At 41.9% G+C, this 18,991-nt stretch overlaps 1 protein-coding gene across 2 annotated transcripts; it reads left to right on the top strand.

The window, feature by feature from the left end:
• The first annotated feature begins 15,562 nt into the window (after positions 1-15,562).
• Positions 15,563-18,345, top strand: LOC147439594 (B3 domain-containing protein REM16-like). Of its 2 annotated transcripts, XM_086484341.1 has the most exons (4): positions 15,563-16,056; positions 16,155-16,806; positions 16,894-16,940; positions 17,655-18,345. In XM_086484341.1, exons 1-4 carry the CDS (start codon positions 15,703-15,705, stop codon positions 17,901-17,903), a joined length of 1,302 nt encoding a protein of 433 aa, XP_086340467.1. In that variant the 5' UTR covers positions 15,563-15,702; the 3' UTR covers positions 17,904-18,345. The 2 variants fall into 2 exon arrangements, with proteins under 2 accessions (XP_086340467.1, XP_086340466.1); XM_086484340.1 differs by having other exon boundaries at positions 16,155-16,940; positions 17,655-18,342.
• Positions 18,346-18,991: the final 646 nt, after the last annotated feature.

Raw genomic sequence — 18,991 nt, 5'->3', positions numbered from 1 at the left:
CCTCTGACAGCTCGGGGGATGATCATGCATACCACATTCCCAACGAGGCAATGTTTGAGCCCGAGATTGATGAAACGATCGAGACGGTCATGGATTCAGAAAGGCTTATCTATGATGATATGAAAAGTGAAGCGGATACGCCATTGTATAATGGAGCACGTATGTTTAGATTGAAAGCGCTCCTGGTTCTTCTCAACATGTAGGCAAAGTTTGGATGGAGTGACACTAGCATCACAACGCTTCTCAGGTGATCTATTACAATTAGTTTACTTTAATAAAACTCTAAATGTATAATGATTTGATAGATTTTTACACAATTGTACCATATTTTTATGTTGTGTAGATCTTCATACTCGTCTAGGCGTCGGCGCTCTAGTGGTGGCGGTGGCAGTTGTTGTGGAGATGCCACCGCCGATGCTTCGACACCGCCTCGTGTTCGACGAGGCTCTTTACCCTCCCCTTCTTTGCCCGTCCCGACACCAGCCACGGCATCGCCATCGACACCAGGTTTTGCGTGGCTGACTGTCTTTCCCCGCAGCTACACACCACTAGCTACTCCTCCAGGAGTCACTCCAGTGGACACTCCTCGCTTCGGGACTCAGACTCCAGTGGAGACACCTGACGCTCGTACCCCCGTTGACACGCCTCTAGAGACCCCTGCCGGAACACCCAGGGCTTGCCTTACTCCGTCGACTTTAAGGGCGGCATCATCTTGGATGATAAAAGGCAAGAAGGTGATTTCGCACATGCGCGGTCTTGCTCTCAGGTGTTTAGACACTACATACTAAACACCTGGAATGAAGTACCAAATGATTTAAAAGACAGAGTCATTAGCATGCTTCATGACGAGTTTCCCATTTCAACACGGGATGACTGCTTCAATGAAAACGTGATGAAGGTTCGAATGCGCGAATACTACAAGCACAAGCGTTCCGAAGTGCAAAAAGCAATCAATCATGGGTGGAACAGACCAGATTGGTTGGCCAAAGAAGATTGGAAGAATGCGAAGAAAGCAGCGCACGAGAATCCCGAGAAGTGGAAGCAACAAAAGGAGACAGCCAGAGCGCGAGTAGAGGCAGTGAGCTCGCACCACTTGGGGAGCGGCGGGTGGGCATCATTTGAGGCCGATTTTGTAAGTGTTTTCGCATTGCTCTCTATGTTTGATAGTTTAGGGTTTAGGGTTTATGGGTTTTTAAATTCTAACATAATGGATTCTTTGTATGTTTTGACAGTGGTCGATGACAGGACGTGATCCCACACCGTACGAGCGTGAGTACGCAGGCAGGAAGGGCTTAAACGCCCTTATGGACATTCTGAGTTCTCGCGGCGGCATGGTTAGTATTAGGGTTTATTCTTTTCTATTTGTTGTATTGTTTTATAAACGTCGCTATATGTTTATACTTACAAAAAGCTATCTTATTGTTTTTTTTTTCAGAATCCGATAGATACGCCGCTTGGACGCGATGAGACGTCTGATTAGACAACGTCAGTTTAGCCATAGCCAGATAGCATTAGTTTCTTTTTGTAATAGCTTATGTATCATGAGACGACTTTTATACATCTTTTTGAAAACCATGTATATTTTTAAAATAATGACAATGGTTTGTAACTATTACATTTGCAAATTTTAACAATCAAGTGATTTTGCCTATGTGTACAATTGTCATTGATTTACTTTCATCAATTCATGCTTGTCAATTTTGTATCTTTATTTTGCAAACAATACGTACTATGGATGATGGAGTTAATAGCTATATTGTCTTGTGGGTGACTATTTTGGGTCTATATCTATCTTTGCACTTTTTTTCAAAGGTGAATCAATTAATGAAACATTCAATATGGTTGATGGTTGGCAGGGCATCCACCAATTTTTTTCCTCTCAGGCTTCGCTATGAACGTCGCTACATAAGGCTCTGCAGCGTCGCTATAGATGGCTCTACAGCGTCGCTATAATCGGCGCTATAGGCATCGCTATATAGCGACGTTTATAGCGACGCATATAGCGACTGTCATAGCGACGTCCCCGTATCGACGTTGGTAGCGACGCTCTTAGCGACGCCGGGGGTTATAAAAACCCAGTGTATTTTCGTCGCTAAAAGCGTCACAAGAGAACACAACCTCTTGTAGTGATATAATATTAATATATATATATATATATATATATATATATATATATATATATATATATATATAGATAGATAGATAGATAGATAGATAGAGAGAGAGAGAGAGAGAGAGTTTAATTGAAATTATGCAAGGTGAAGTTTCACTTTAGCATTCTAAAACAAGGTGAAGACTTCACAATGGCCTCAAGAAGGCAACAATTTTTTATGTAATAAATTGAGTGATTATTAGAACACATTTGACAGTCGCACCATCTTATCTTATATCTATATTAAAAAGGCAGACATGCTCATCCACATGGCATCATTTCCCTTATTTTCCCCTTAGAATCTTGACAACCACATTGCTATATGTGCTTCAACCACATCGCTATATGCGCTCCAAGCACTCCTATAGAAACGTGCTACCAGTGGTGCCCAGCTTCTGAGGCTCGTTGTTGCTGTGCCTAGATGCACCATGGTTGGAACGTCTACGCAGTGTTAGTTGGAATAGCATGACCACTTCCTACATAACTGCTTTCTCTCCCTCTCTGACCCGCGCTTTGACTCTCGACCTTTGGGTTCCTCGCCCTCAAAGTGCGGGTTGGCCCTCGATCTTTGGGGAGTAATCTCTCTCTCTCTCTCTCTCTCTCTCTCTCTCTCTCTCTCTCTCTCTCTCTCTCTCTCTGTGCGGGTGCCTTGCCAGCGCATCCACATGGAGTCTCCATGGCAATCTGGCCTCCTATGGACCATGCCACACTGGCTGCAGACATGTTACATCTACACATTAAAGTATGCTAAGTTGTGTCCATCGTGCTGCTGCTTAATGGTGCAATGGCCCCCACTGCCGCCAACCGTCTCGGCGTTTGCAGCACCCTACTCGCAAAGCCTGGTGCTACTGTCTGTGGCCATCTCCAAAGAGCTCAACCCCTTCATCTCCTTCTCTACTACCTCTTAGATCTGCGCGAGCACATGCTAAGAAGAAAAGCCTGTCTGGCCGGTAGCACGTTCAAGAAACTATCACAAAAACACGATATGGTACACTGTCTCACTCTCTCTCGCTCCCTCTCTCCCAATTTCCAAAGTTGGGGTTGTAAGTTGGTTTCCTGTGAGCCCTCATCTGTGCGGACCGGATGGCAGAGACTTCTCTCTCTCTCTCTCTCTCTCTCTCTCTCTCTCTCTCTCTCTCTCTCTCTCTCTCTCTCTCTCTCTCTCTCTCTCTCTCTCTCTCTCTCTCTCTCTGTGTGTGTGTGTGTGTGTGTGTGTGTGTGCGTGTGCGTGTGCGTGTGCGTGTGCGTGTGCAAAGTTCATCAATAAATAAAATGGAAGTGCAAGAGAGATTTAATGCAGCTACAGTACAACTGCATGACCAAACCACAACTACTTTATTCTTGCTGAGCGGGAGGCTCATGACGTGGAGTTGCCCCTGTCCATTTATGAGGGATGCTGCTTGCCAGCTTGATAGCCCTCTGCATGATTTGCTAATGTTTTGCATGAACAGTTAGAGGCATCTAACTACCCAACACCTGCTCGAATGCATGCGGTGTTGTGAGAGGCGACCATGGAGGACTTCGAAGGGGAGTTCCCAGCCTTACCTCACCATCATCAATGGCAATAGACAAAGGCTGCATGAAATGGTGTTGGGACTGCCCACGACACACATCCTGCTGAAGGGGAGCCCGTTTGCCAAGCCAGAGGTATAGGCATTCATGAAACACCATGCCTGCACTTTGTGCATCCTTGGAGAGACGTGGCTCAACATGCAGATCTCCTGCTTGCCCTCCTTGTCTCTCAGCCCTCTTCCACCCCTCTCTGACAGTTCTTCCTCTACAAGCGCTTGCGAGCTACAGTGAAACGACTTTGGGAATGATCTTCCCTACATCTGTGGATTATAAGGAGGAGCTGCAACAAATTTTGGAAGTTCTCAAAAGTGCCTCCGCCTGCTCTTCGATCTTTTGGATTGTTTTTTATGCTTCTAGATCTAGACAACACGTCAACTTACCTACAGATCCGTGATTTTGACCAAAGGGGTCTCTCTCTCTCTCTCTCTCTCTCTCTCTCTCTATTTATTTGTGCTTAGTAAATTGTTTGGTATATATCAAGATGATGAGATAAAAGGAAAAGATTTTATGAGAGACATCTCTCTCTCTCACCCTCCCTTCCTGTAGTGCCTTTCGTACTTCCTCTTTCAACGTGCTTGACACCATTTTGGTCTTTTGAAGACGATTAAGCTCCACCAAGTTTGTATCAATTTGCTCTCATCATACATTTTGGCCCTTTGCTTGCTCTGGCCAGTGTGCCATGTGGCCATGACGACATTGAGCACTGCACTGCACTGCACGAGAGAGAGAGAGAGAGAGAGAGAGGCCGCCAGAGGCGGCCGACCATACTAGTATAATTTTAAAGGATGATTGATCGTTGACATTTCAAGTCATTTAAACAAGGTGAAAATTCACTCTGACCTACATAATGCTATCGAGAAGAATTTCATAATAAGAGGTTTCTTTGTGGTAACAGTCACAACCAATGTGAGCGTTCGTGAGGGTTCTTTGCAAGGGATAAGAGTGAGGCGGGGAGAGGCCTCCACTACAAGGGTGCTTTTTTTGGGGGGTTGGGGGGGTTGGGTAGCTCTTGCACGTTTTCTCTACCACTCCCCTATAGCCTTCTTGGCCAATAATAGAATGAAAAAAAGATCAAATCATATAAGTTGTGAAATGAAAGGTGAAATACAAAGATCTAATTTAAAATTTAAAATCAAAAGAACATTTAAGGTAAGTCTCAACCGTCAATTATACACTTAAAAGTCTCTAAGTATGAGGCTTCTTTTAGAAAGCCAATGAATGTAGCCTTGGAAAATGCTTTTGAAAGAACTTGATTCATTTCTTTTCAAATTTCTAAGGGTCTTTTAAGGAACACATATCGCACAACTAGAATTGAACGACCTTTACTCATATGGATGTTAAGGCCTTTAGCAGGCCAAAAAAGCACACTCCTATGGAATTGTAGAGGAAGAAGATGGGGTTGATGTGCTTTATTGACACAATTTATTTAAAGAGGGATAAAAACTTATGGGTTAAATGTTCAATTATTTTTTTTAATATCTATACTATATATAATGCAGCTTAAAATTTTCAAGGAAGGAGAGACCCTCCATGTGTCACTCGCTGCTTCACTTCAAAGCAAACCTTACAAAAGAACTTTTTCAACCCTTCAATTTTTAACCTTTCAAAGCATAAAAAAAAGATTTGATTGTACTTTTTCAACTTCACTTTTTTTAATTGAAGGATGGCTCAACTTTTCTTTGGGAAAGCCAATAGCCATAAAATTTCAAAATTTAAAAAATTGTTCGTATGTACACTAGCAAAATTTTGTCCGTTTACTTCAAGGTAAACTTCAAACCTAGCTAGGATTTTTCAATTAATACACTAAAGTATAATCTTAATCGGATATTAGTTTCGAATAACCCCAAAATGGAAGGACGTGAGTGTGTGTGTGTGTGTGTGTGTGTGTGAGAGAGAGAGAGAGAGAGAGGACTGGGGGTGTGGATCTCAAAGAGAGTGCCAAAAAAAATTTCTTGGTTGAAATAATTTTAAAGTAAATCTATCCATACTATTCTTTCAATTTTAAACCTTTCAAAGCATTAAAAAGTTTTGATTATACTTTCCAACTTTACTTTTCCTTATTTGAAGGATGCCTCAACTTTTCTTTTGGAAAGCCAATAGCCATAAAATTTTAAAAATAAGAAATTATTCGTATGTACAATAGCAAACTTTTGTCGATTTACCTCAAGGTAAACTTGAAATCTAGCTAGGATTTTTTCATTAATACACTAAAGTCCAATTTTAATCGAACATTTCGAGTAACCCCAAAATGAAAGCACGTAAATGTGTGTTCGTGTGTGTATATATGTGTGTGTGTGTGTGTGTGTGTGTGTGTGTGTGTGTGTGTGTGAGAGAGAGAGAGAGAGAGAGAGAGAGAGAGAGAGAGGGGGGGGGGGGGGGGGGGGGGGGGGGGGTGGTTTCAAAGAGAGTGCCAAAAAAAAACCTTGATTGAAATAATTTTAAAGTAAATCTATCTATACTATTCTTTATTGAGCTTGAAAAATTCTCAAGCGATGGAAACTCCCACTTGTCATCAAATCACTTCACTCTTGAACGTGCATATGCAACCCAATTTTGTGTACACGTATATGTGTGTGTGTGTGTGTGTGTGTGTGTGTGTGTGTGTGTGTGTGTGTGTGAGAGAGAGAGAGAGAGAGAGAGAGAGAGAGAGAACACCTCTACGTATCGTGTGTTGGGAGAGGAGCCTGTAGCATTTCACAGTGGCATTGAGCGTGAAGTAGATGCTCACGATTACGTGGCCTGTCAAGGACCAAAATGGCATAATCTCCCGTTCAATGTTTAGCTAGAAACGATAGCCCACATATATGATGTATCTATGAGGGCCAATACTTCTCTGCTTCTCTCTTAAATCTCCATGCACGACTCCCCCCGCTCTGCCCTTGTGTGTGTGTGTGTGTGTGTGTGTGTGTGTGTGTGTGTGTGTGTGTGTGTGTGTTGAGTAGGTTTTGTGAGGATGCTCAAGTCGCTCTACTCCGCTCCTTTCCTTCAAGGGAATTGTGTCAAGCCCTAATGTTGATGATCAATATGATTTATGAGCCTAGAGATTGCATTTCAAACTATCTTCCATATGGCTATGAAGGTATGCTTCTGCTCTCTCGCTCTCTCTCTCTCTCTCTCTCTCTCTCTCTCACACACACACACACACACACACACATGCACGCACGCACCCACACACACACACATGCACGCACCCACACACAAAAGTTCTCATCTAGCACAAGAGAGAGAGCATGTGTGTTGCCATCTTTTATAAAGTGATGTGCAATCGATAAATTTGTTGTTGCAAGATAATATCTGCATGTTTTATTTTGTAACCTTCTAATATATTGTATATAGCATGTCATCATTTTTGTTTTCTTCATGCAAGAAGCTAAGAGTTTCCTTACATATGCTTATAATCACATTGGATAACAATACTCCATTTCTATGTTGTGTTCAATTTTTACAGGTCATCTATATGAGGTTTATCGCTTGAAGAATTGGTTTTCCTTTACATGTTTAGCAAGGCCACAAGGAACTTTTACAAATGTACTTTAGATATACAAATGTACTTTTTGTTATCCTTACCAATATGAAAGCAATTGTTAGATTTTCTTATTCAAGTTTCCTGAACTTTTTCATGAAGGCTATCCCTTTATCCCTATCTCATCTTTTGGTGTGGTTCATGTGCTGTCAATGTTTTTCCCCTTTGAAATGTTGTATTTAATGTTGTTTTACAACTTGAAGTTGTTATTGTTCCCGAATTGCACCTTGCACTCACACAAGATCTACAACCACAATTTTGGTTCTTTTTTCATGAAAAAAGCAAGCACTTCAAGTGTCAATCATGACTTTATATCAATTCACAAGTTTCGTATACATGCATGGGGCACTTGCACACATGTACACACAAGGTATTACTATAGCCTCGGCGAGTAAAGCATAGGACAAAGTCTAATCTATATAGGCAATTGGAAAACAACATCTTGCTTGGCAGAGCTTTGGTTGTTGTGTCTTCCAAGTGTGGTGTATTCTTGAAGCACAACAAGTTCTCGATGACAATCTTGATTGACCTTGACATTGCTTGGTTGTTGTGTCTTCCAAGTGTGGTGTATTCTTGAAGCACAACAAGTTCTCGATGACAATCTTGATTGGCCTTGACATTGCTTTAGTTGAGATTTATGTCAGGTGTGGGACACATGAAACAAGTTGTAGGTCGTTGTCATCTAATGCATAGGGATAGACTCTCTCCAAATGAAATTTCATGTTTGTGATGAGCGTCATGTCTGGGATGTTAGATCTTGGACTACTCTTATTCCACGATTCATCAACATGGACAGGCCAAAAACTTTGGGTTATTTTAATCGAATATGTAGTTAGGGCCCCTCACTTCATGCAGTCATCTACACTTGCATTTTGAAGGCACAACACATAATGCAAGAAGATAAAATGGGTGAGCACATTCACAATGAGATGAGTAGTCAAGGGCTATGGAAAGTAGCATCATCGTGCTTGGCGGAGCTTTGTTTTTCAAGTTTTTGTACGGTTGAAAGCACGCTCTTATGCCCAGTGAGGGAAACATGAGGGAAAGGTGAGAAATCTTTGGGCTATTTTAGGGAAGACAACATGAAGGCTTCTCTCTAGACGATAACCTATAAATGATGATGAAGCTTTGGGATGCTTTTAGACGAGTTGAAGAAAGGGATTCTTTGCAATGTTGAAACTTAATGGAATTTGCCACTCTGTAAGAAGTTGACATGAGAGATAAATTTATAATGTGATGGTAAGTGGGGCTCCTAGAAGAAAACATCATGTTTTGGCAATTATTTGGCCAACATGTACGTCAATTGTGGTGATCTTTAAAAAGCCATTGATGAGGTCTTATTATGCAAAATGTTGTCTCTTGGATTGCATTGTTTGTTGCAATATATGATTTGGTTGCCCTTATTCCAAGCAAGGGAAAGACGAGAGAACGGTGAGGAAGCTATGGGCTCTTTCTAGGGGAGGTAAAGATAGGGCTTCTCAATTAGCTTTGGGATGCTTTCAAAGGAGGAAAAGGAAGGGCTTCTTTCCGGATCTCATTCCAAATTTTTCCTCTATGATTGCATTGTTTGTTGTGCTATATGCTCTTGGACTATGCTTATGCCCAATGAGGGAAACACTACAAAAAGGTGAGGAAGCTCTTTGCTATTTTTAGAGAAGGCAAAGCAAGGGCTTCTCTTAATATGCAATCAACAGTAAACAATGATACGAAAGCTGTGTGATGCTTTCAAAGGAGGTGAAGGACAATATTGTCAAGACGATTTTAAAAGTGTTTCATTCTTTTGAAAGTACAATAATGCTTTAACTTACTTACAATTTGAGTATGAGCTAGCATCTATTGAACTACATTGAATGCAAGATATGCCCACTACAAGGGCAAGATGAGGAAGGTTTGGTCATAAGGTAATGCAAGAAGATATGCAACATCAAAATGCATTCACCTTTGCTTATGTTTTGAAGAATCATTCAAATGTGTTTGGAATAGTACACGCTATGTAGAGCTATAAATCTTCATAGCTTAAATACCAAGTTACCATGACTATACATACTATCTATAGACCTTGAAAAAATTATCATCCTAGGAGCTCCATGTCCATATCGCTACCAAACAACATTTAACAATATAAAGTTCCATGGGACAATGTAACTGCTTAAAAAATTAGCAATTACTTTTATACTTCAACAACAAAAGAAAAATAAGTTGAGCACATGGATGGCTCTTCATTGGATTGTCTTTTTGAGATGCCACCTCCTACCTCCTACACAAGATCACTATTTATTGATAGTGAATGGAGAACCTTATTAGAGCATTGGATAAGATAATTTATTTTGATAATGAAGCATTCAAGATATAATTGGCACTACCTTGTGGACGCATAGAGAATGTTTGCACATGTTTTCACCTCGAAGGGGGGAGGGGAAGAGGAGGTTACCAAAATTGGGACTTGCTTTTTCTTGGCCGCAGCAACGCGCGGGTCTCATACTAGTAAAATAGAAATTTGACTTGTGATCTATTGATGATTATGGAGACTTGTAAGTGATCTTTTTATTGGTGTACGAGCTAAGGTAGCAAAATGTAGTTGCGATTCTGGCTTTTCCTTGATTGGAAAAAGGACAAAAGTGCAAAAGTGCATGAATATTAAACCCGACGCCTCACTCCAAGTCGAGTCCTCAGCGAATGGAATCGTGACACGCCATGTCAACCGTTTCACCGCTCGTTCAATTTCATCACGAAGTGCAGACCTCACTGTACTTATTTTTTGTCCTTTCGCTGGAGCATGTCCGCATACCGGGGCTTTTATCGCAAACCGATTTGGGGCAGACCCTCCTGTATACATGACAGGGGGTCACAGTGGAGGGATCAATGGCAGGCATTTGATCGGCGAGGCACGAGGAATTTGGGTCGTCGGATCTCCACATCAAGGGGAAAAGGGAGGGGGGGGTAGGTTTTTATACATGTGGCTCCGCATCGTCTATAGCGACGCACGCTAGCTGGATTGGATATAGTGTTTCTCTGTGGAGTGGGAGGTCGGTAGTTCAATGGGCACCCGTGCCGGGATTGAACCCTAATTCTCTTTAATCAGCCAAACTCGATCAACGGCGGATTAGAACCCCGCCGTTGATCCCTTCACATCCCCCCATGCCAATTGTGGGCGAGACTGGGTGACCACCCCTCGTCTATATGTAACACGGGGTCCAACTCAAGGGATCAAAGGTGGGAGTGAAAAGTAGGATCAAGATTCAATGAGGACCGCGGATTTTTTCGGCGCCGTGCAATTGTAATCTCGACACAAAAAGTAATCTCGGCACAGTCATAACTTTCGGCGGCATGGCACAGTGCCTTTTATTTGTGCATTGAAGTCGAGCTTAAAGTAGATTCTTTCATTTATGACTCTTGCAAGTATGCTCCGCATTCACTCATCCTACTTTAAAGAGTCTAACTTTCGACTCACATCAAAGTAATGCAGAAACCCAAACTGTATGTAATCTCGGCACACTGTGTGTAATCTCGAAACACGCACACAGTAACATTCACACTCACGGACGCAAAGAAGTGTGCTTTTTCATCCAATCACCCTCAATCACGAACAGAGAGAGAGAGAGAGAGAGAGAGAGAGAGAGAGAGAGAGAGAGAGAGAGAGAGAGAGAGAGAATCCATGCACATGTAAAAAGTGGTTGTCTCTCCACGACCACCTTTCTCCAAAAATCTTTATAGCTCTAATACCACTGAGAAGTTAGGGGACCAAGCATGATATTCTCCACCCCTTGTATCTTCTTATAAGCATCCTAACTTATCTTTATGAACTCCTAAGCCATCCTTAGCCAGTCGTGCCTAGGGACGGTGCCCCCCGTGGTCCTACCCTTGTTCTGACACCTTGCTAATTATAAAGCCTTGAGCACCATCTTAGTAAGATTAAGAGGACACATCTTTGTCAAGTGGTCTACCTTGAATTTTGATTGCAATTTGAAGCGAGTAGACCAACCATAAAAATCCATAGAATTGCTCTCCCATATTAGGGATCTCTAAGCAATGCAAGAGTCCAACCCACCTTATGAAACTTTGCCTTTGTTGCTCGACACTTTCAAAAACACATATTCTAATGCAAAACTTGCCTATAGAATTGGCGTGCATGTCTTCTAATACCAAATGACCTACACTTGGGCTATTGTGACTCAAAAAGAATCTAGCACTTAGTCTATGTATGAGAGTCCACATACTCTCCCCTTGTGAAGCAAGTACCCATCTTTGATAGAAAAAAACTCATAACTGCAATTCATCACTCAATAAAGTGGAACTACCTGTGGAGTCATCTATAACACTCTCTCTAGTGTAAGAGAGATCTTACATTCTTACATGAATATGCACCTTATCATATGACTAATCATGCTCACAAGTATCGCAAAGATATGCCAAAATTGACTCATAATCTCTGTAAAAAAGAGCATGGATTTCTAGCATGCAACTTAACGCATCAGCTACAACCTTGTACCATCCATTTCACTACCATTGTCCATAGTTATATTCTTGTAGGTTTGATGTCAATCTAGCCTTGCAACCCTTGAAATCAATCTGAGTAGTGAACTACTTAGTACTCTCAGGGTGAAACGCTATCTCAACTTTGCAACACACAAATAATAGTAGCTATGGCATAATTCTCGTTCATAAGTAAATTAGTTTTGAAATGTCAAAACCGATCTTTGCTTCATGTTCGATTGTTTTTTAGAGGTATAGGACTTTGATTGTTGTGGCTTTCTTCTAGCTTGACTAGACTATCTTCTTTCTTGATTTGTGCTTTCATGGTGCGATGTCTATCCTTGGCATCTCTACATAGCATATAGGGTTGTGTCTTGTCACCTTTGGCCTTCATGGTAGCTTTGCTCCTACAAGTGTTGAGAACCAATCCATCCCACGTGCTTGTTTGTTCATCTACCTTGGATCTTCAAGCCAACTACGTTATTGACTCCGATATAATTGCTTGGGGCAAGCGCTTTCTTGGTCTTATATACACATGAGGATGCACAGATGGATAGAACGAGTCAAGCGTGCAGTAATCAAGCATAGGAACACTCACATCATGCACTGACTAAACCATGTAAATCCTTGTATATTAATATTTAATCGGTTTTTACCCTAAGCCCTTGAAAGTGTTATAAGATTTGATGGCACCTTAATAGGTTTCTATTGCCAACTTAGTATTATTGTGCTCCCCTAGTATTGATGAGAGGGCTTATTTCATGAGAAATTATGACACAGTTACAAGGATAGTTTCCTTACGATGTCACTTATTATCATGAGCACGACACAATGCCTTTATCAATGCACATACCCCTTTGTTGAATGCGCCATCCTTTATCTTCATACTATCAAATAGAAATCAACCAAAGCAATTGCAAATGTCATTAGTCCTATGTAGGTATTGCACAAGTCTAGCAATTCTGTTAAATATTCACATAAGGAGTTTTCAAAGGAGCTTGAGCCTGCTCAAGCATTATTTGGCCTACCTTTGAAAGAATTTAGATAAGTAATTGCCATGGAATAACAATTTTATACTTCATTTCTTTTGTTGCTATTAGTTGTACTTATGTTGTCGATTGGACATGTTTCCTTTAAAGGGTTTTTGTTTTGGACATCGTAATAATACGAAAAAAATATCTTACCAAAGTCTCTTAAAGGCATACAAGTGACTTTTTGCTAGCAAGGCTAATGTTATTGTACCTTTCTTGTTAGATGTCCTTTTAAGGAGGCCATTGCTTCTTATCTAGTCGCAATGTGGTCCATCACGTTGCTCCAAGGTTTACTTCACCATACTTAGCTAATAAATTGATAGATACTAAAGTGGAAAGGTCAAAATCTCTTTGATTGTGGGGAGATTGTTAGTTCAATAATTGCCATAAGTTAAAGAGATTTGCAAGATAGGAGTCTTGATCATGTGCATGAGAATGTGTATATTCCTAGAAAGAAACCATACAAACACCACTAACGTGAATCATTTATTTAGTCACTGTACGTGGCAAAGAGTTTGCTTCAATCAAATTAGAGAGCGATTTGAAGATGTATTTGGTATCTAAGTGCACTCCAACGCAACCTACACAACGACAAAGGCAGCATAGTAGAGGCATAACTTACTCAAAAAGGAATGCACAAGTGTTGTGCAAGGTGTTGGGTTCAACCTCTCACCTCATACCCATTGCATTAAAAAGGCGTTACAAAGCAACCAATGGTTCAAGGTGTGGTGTTGATAAACATATATACATATCTGATTTTGTGCTTTCCACTGCTCACATATGGCATGCTAATGAAAATCACTTGTTTACTAAATAAGCCTTATTGGTGACCGATTCTGCAGCTTTCAGAACAAGGCCTTGTCCAAAATTTGGTTAAGGAATGCAGCCTTTGGTGCAATCCTCTGTATATCAGCTGTAGTATGGAATGCTGATTTTCTCCAACTCTGGCCACCACAAAAGCCAGAGCCTACGGTGCTATCTCAGCTTCGTGAAAGAGGTGCCGTTTCCATGAGACATGTTGCTCAAGCAATGCTATACGTATTGATTCCACAGCGTCATGAAGCTGCCACTTTCCTCACTTCCTGAAGAGATGTTATACATACATCGCTTGGGCAGCATCAAAGAGATGCTATTTCCTTTTCTTCCCAAGCAATGGTGCACAATGCACGATTAGCAAACGGCATGTGCTGTGACATACAGATTCTAGGGAGCCGAGGTGATTGAATAGTACAGAAGCTCATTCTAGATGTCCGCAACCCCCGGTAACCACCAATGGCCGCAATCTTGCTACCGCACATTCAGTTGTTGAGGATGCCAATAGACACTCAGATGTGCATCCTTTCTGTATGCGGAGAGCTTCATAACGTCGAGCACATGAACATGTACTTTTATCATTCCTAGGGCTTCTTCTAGAGCTCGCATCTCATTTGGATATGTGGGCAGATCAGACTTGTCGTTTGCTGGCTCTGTCTTGTCTTCACAATGCCTGCCCGAATTCCATCGCCCTCCCCTGGAAGCAGGAAAGAAGATTAAGCCATCTTGAATAGAAATGATTAAGATGGGTTTGCACCTATCAGAAGTCACACTGCAAAATAGCTAGTGCAATCCCTGTCCTTTACCTGAAATGCTACGGAGAGTATGTCCGAAAAAAGACACGTGTTTCATGTGGATCTACATGCCTATCGACCCATTGAGCCCATGTACAGAGAGCTCATTTGTAAGCAATCATCACGTCAAGCTGGGTGTGGACCTTGTCACCTTCTTGAAAACGATTCTCTCTGTTTCACAAAAACTCAATTCAGTTCAGAAGCCTTCACAATGCCATTCTCTCTCAAAAACACCCACGATGCCCTCACAAAAAGATGAGCACCCCATTCTCGACCTAACACAACAGCTCGCTGGAGATTGTGTCAATAATGTAATCTCGGCAGTATGCGCAGTAAACTCAGCACATCAGAGACCACATAGCTACTCAAACACCTGCATGTTGCGCATTGTACCTGCAATAACATCCCTGCAATGCTGAAATCGGACATGTCTGTGCAGTAAATTCAGCACATCAGAGAATCAATAACTGCTCGAACACCTCCCTGTGATGCTCTGTACCTGCTATAAAACCCGTACCTTGCGCAGTAATCTCGACACAGATAGCCTGTCTGCGCAGTAATCTCAACACAGATAACCCGCCTGCGCAGTAATCTCGACACAGATAACCAGAGAAAAGCCCTAAACCTGCATGACTGTGTGTGAGTTGAGGCAAGATCTCTGCCTTGCTGAAAACTGACATGCCAAAAAGTAATCGAAGTAGGCAAACGCAGACAAGATCACCATGTCAATGTTGAAAGCTTGATGGGAGGTTGAGCGTACTTCCTAAACCTGCTTCAGCATGCGAAACCAGCCCCTGGGCGGCATTGCAATTGTGTGGCCTCCCCTTGTGATTGACTCTGAAGGTGCTATCTCTGCGTAGTAATCTCGACACAGCTCGAACACCTGTCGAGACTGTGTGTAATTTGCTAGTGCTGCGCAAGGGCCAATTGGAGTCAAGGCACGCTCTGGCACACACAGGTCTCTTGCAGCTGCGCCACTTTCTCTCCCTGCACAGGTTAGTCCATGCCTCGAGTCGCTTTCGCTAGTGCAGGCCTTTTTCGGCGTCAATAATTAACCTGCGCAGAACCGCCTGCATCCAATATTTGGTAGGCCTTAAAAAAATCAACGGCTGATTTCACTCCCACCTTTGATCCCTTGAGTTGGACCCCGTGTTACATATAGACGAGGGTGACCACCGGCTAGAGCCAAGGAGAGGTGCGACGAGTTAAAATGAAACCCAGTTGCCTGTCAAGTGAGTGATGAGTGCGGATGTGTGCGGGGTGTCATGTTTTGCATGCCCTGGCGCTGAAAGAGGCAGCATTCTTCTCTGCTTCTGCTCACGGCAATCTTCTACAAAACAATAAATGGGCGGGGCAGCCGCCGAGGCAGCAGCTAAGACGGCGCCATGCAGCTGTGTATCCCCAGCATCATGCTCGCAAGAGATGATGACGATTGTACACACGGAGTACATCGCATGCAGGCATTGTGCAAGCCAATGTTATACATCCCATAGCGATCGCGATCTCGTTGCTGATGATTTCGCATGTGATGACAAAGAAAAGGAATTAGGGCAAGTAGGCAACGGCCCACCGATGCCGCTTCTACTGAGAAACATCAAGAATTTCCTGTTGACGAAAAGACGGCGGCCTCAGGTTGCGCCTAGCTTCGTCCGCATTGTCTCTTGTGATATGCTTCCTCCTGATCGTCAGTCCTATATGGTATGAGATATCCATATTGGCTCTGATTTGCTATGACATTTTGAGAGAATGGCATGGTAAAAGTTTAATCCTATGCTCTCTTCCCATCCTTTTTGCAGAGCTTTCCCCGAAGTTTTGTCGATCTCCACCTTAGCAAATGTGTAGGTGAGGCAACATTGGAGGGGCCAAGTGGGTGGCTATGGCATTCTACTTTGCAAATGCATAGGGACTCGATGGTGCTACCAAGCCCTGGCTGGGCTGCATTTGCAAAAGACCATTGCTTGCAAGAAGGGGACGGGTTGATTTTCACTTATGTCGGTCGAAACTATTTTAAGGTACGCATTTTTGGGCTAAAGGAAGGGTATGTGGAGAAAGGAAATGACTGCATGCCTGGCTTTGCGGCTATTGTGCCTCATGCAGCGAAGGCATGCATAGAGAATGAGCATGACATATTCAAAGCAGAAAGGGACCAAGTACCAGCTTCTAACCAACAAATTTTTTCTACCAATTGTTTGTGCTCTGGCAATGGTAGAGAGGAGCATCTACTTGGTGTTGATGCTAATGGAAAACTTCCAAATCTTGCCTGCTACAACAATGAAATGAATCAGCATGTTGATGATTATATCGTCAGTAGGGAGGTGATTCAAGGCCGTCTTGAGAACGATAAGCATGAGGAGCAAGAAGAATGTTCCAAGATCACCGGCAGCAAGATCCAATCTTGGTTTTCTTCCGGCATTTGCACCAATTTCTTGTGCTCTGACAACAATCAAGGTGACGATATTCCCCCTCAAGAAACAGCTCTAGAGAGAGCCAAAGCCCTTCATTTGAGTTTTGCATCTAACCTTTGCAATCCAACAGTGACCAAACTCTTGCCTATTTCTGCGGTCCATGGTGACTTCAAGTTGGTATGTTCCTCTTTTCTTCACATTGAAGTTCTTTCTTTGATGCCTTGTTTTTTCCTTTTCAAACAACTAGCTTGTTGAAACATGTAGCTACTAACAGACTATTTTTTGTAAAATATTAACAATAGAGGTTTTGCTGCAATCTCTATTTTAGAGAGAGGAAAATTCTGTTCTATACATGTCTGTTAGGCTTTTGTGCACTCTTTGCCCTATGGTATACTCCATGCGCATTGGTGCTAGCAATCATCGGAATGCCCTTTCTAAATCATAGAGTAAAAGAAAGCGATGAAGTTTTGAGAGGCCAACATACACTTGCAGACAGTAGTAATTGTTTCCACCGTACAACCTTAAAGACATCACCTTGACATACCCATGTCTATATTGGAATATGCGGACCTAGAGGACCCCGGTCGACCTCATTATTATGCATCACTTGATTTCTAGGAAGTTTAATCTCATTGGCCTTTTTGTGTACAATATCCATTGTAAATTTTATGTAATGTGTGTGTGTGTGTGTATATATATATATTGATTGATTTATTTATTTAGATGCTAACCAATAATTGAGATAGTTGGCCTTATTGTACATACAAGCAAAGCATTGTTAACAAAGATTTGTTTTAACTTGAGAAGAGTAATGTTAGTAATGAGAAGGTTGTTTTAACTTGAGAAGAATAATATAGTCATGGACTAAATTCTTTAATCTTTCTCACCCAGGTGTTTCCAATGCCATTCGTGCAGCTACACATGCCAAGTAGGAATGAGTGGATAACACTTGTGGACTCGTCTCAAACAAGTTGGCAGTGTAGGTGGCTAGGTGACGCACATACACGCGAGAGACTCTACATTTGTGGAGGGTGGGGGCCCTTTGTGAGGGCATATTCTTTGAAGGTTAATGATGTTTGTGTTTTTGAGCTTGTTGATAAAGAAACCCTTACCTTCAATGTTTATGTCTTTAAGTTTTAAAGCATCATGACGAAGCACTTACATATGTGCTTACAACTAGCAACCAATTGGCTTCCCAAAATTGACTAATTATGAGGCTTGTTTTAAGCTAGCACCCCCCCTCACCCCCCGTGGCCCGCTCTTTCTTTGTCCTAGGTCCCAACCTCTTGCTACAAAGCAATGTATTCACCTACAGCAAAAGCTACATTTACATGTTGCACCACTACTTCCAAAAATTATAGGATTTTCCAAATGTCCTATTGCCTATGTAGATTATAGATTCTCGTCTCAATGATGCTTAGGGTGGGTGCATGATCAACCGTACCCACTTTAAGCAGTTTCCCTCTCCCAGATTGCTTGAAAACAATTTCTGTTTTGTTATTTCTATGGCATTAATTTATCTTGGCACCCACTTATAGAAGGCAAGGAGCGGTGGCCACTTAAAACACATAGTTGAGAACACATTGGAAAGTCTTGATTGTCAACTCTTGCAAGTGAAAGAGCACCTTTTGTGCATAAAGACTATCATGGCTCAGCTTGTCATGCATTGCCATAGCATTTGACCTTGATGAACAATTTAACTTTACCTCTGTTGCTTTGTTTCACAGACCTTATTTCACATCAAGTGTGCATGCAAACAAGATACTTTGATTTATTGGTATCTTTGTGCATTTGTGTTTTTTTACTACCGTTTAAATTCACTTTTGTACGATAGAATTTTGAAGATGTAGTGGTCAACTTGAAAGATCCAATCGTCATTGGATAGAGTATATCACAAAGAATGTGATCATGCTAGAACACAACCTTTTAACACTTCAAATTTCACAAATTTATTTTAAAAAAATCACCGAAGCTTACCCCAAGATAAGTGTATGCATCTATGTACTCCACAGTCTCCTGACCATAAGTGAATGTAGGTGTTGATCTCCTGATCCACCATGGTGTGTGGTTTTACCAAGGTTTAAATTCACTAGTCTCTGCAAAGCTATGCAATGCATCCAAATGTCGTGGCATACCCTTCGGTGAGTCAGAGATCAGTAGAGTATCATCATCATATAACAACAATGGAATCCATGCCCTTCCAGCTGGGCACCTCTTATCACCCCTAT

This window comes from Adiantum capillus-veneris, chromosome 16 (assembly GCF_014529385.1).
Source record: "Adiantum capillus-veneris isolate H3 chromosome 16, ASM1452938v2, whole genome shotgun sequence".
NCBI classification, from domain to species: Eukaryota; Viridiplantae; Streptophyta; class Polypodiopsida; order Polypodiales; family Pteridaceae; genus Adiantum; species Adiantum capillus-veneris.
This window is presented reverse-complemented; position numbering and strand designations above follow the sequence as displayed.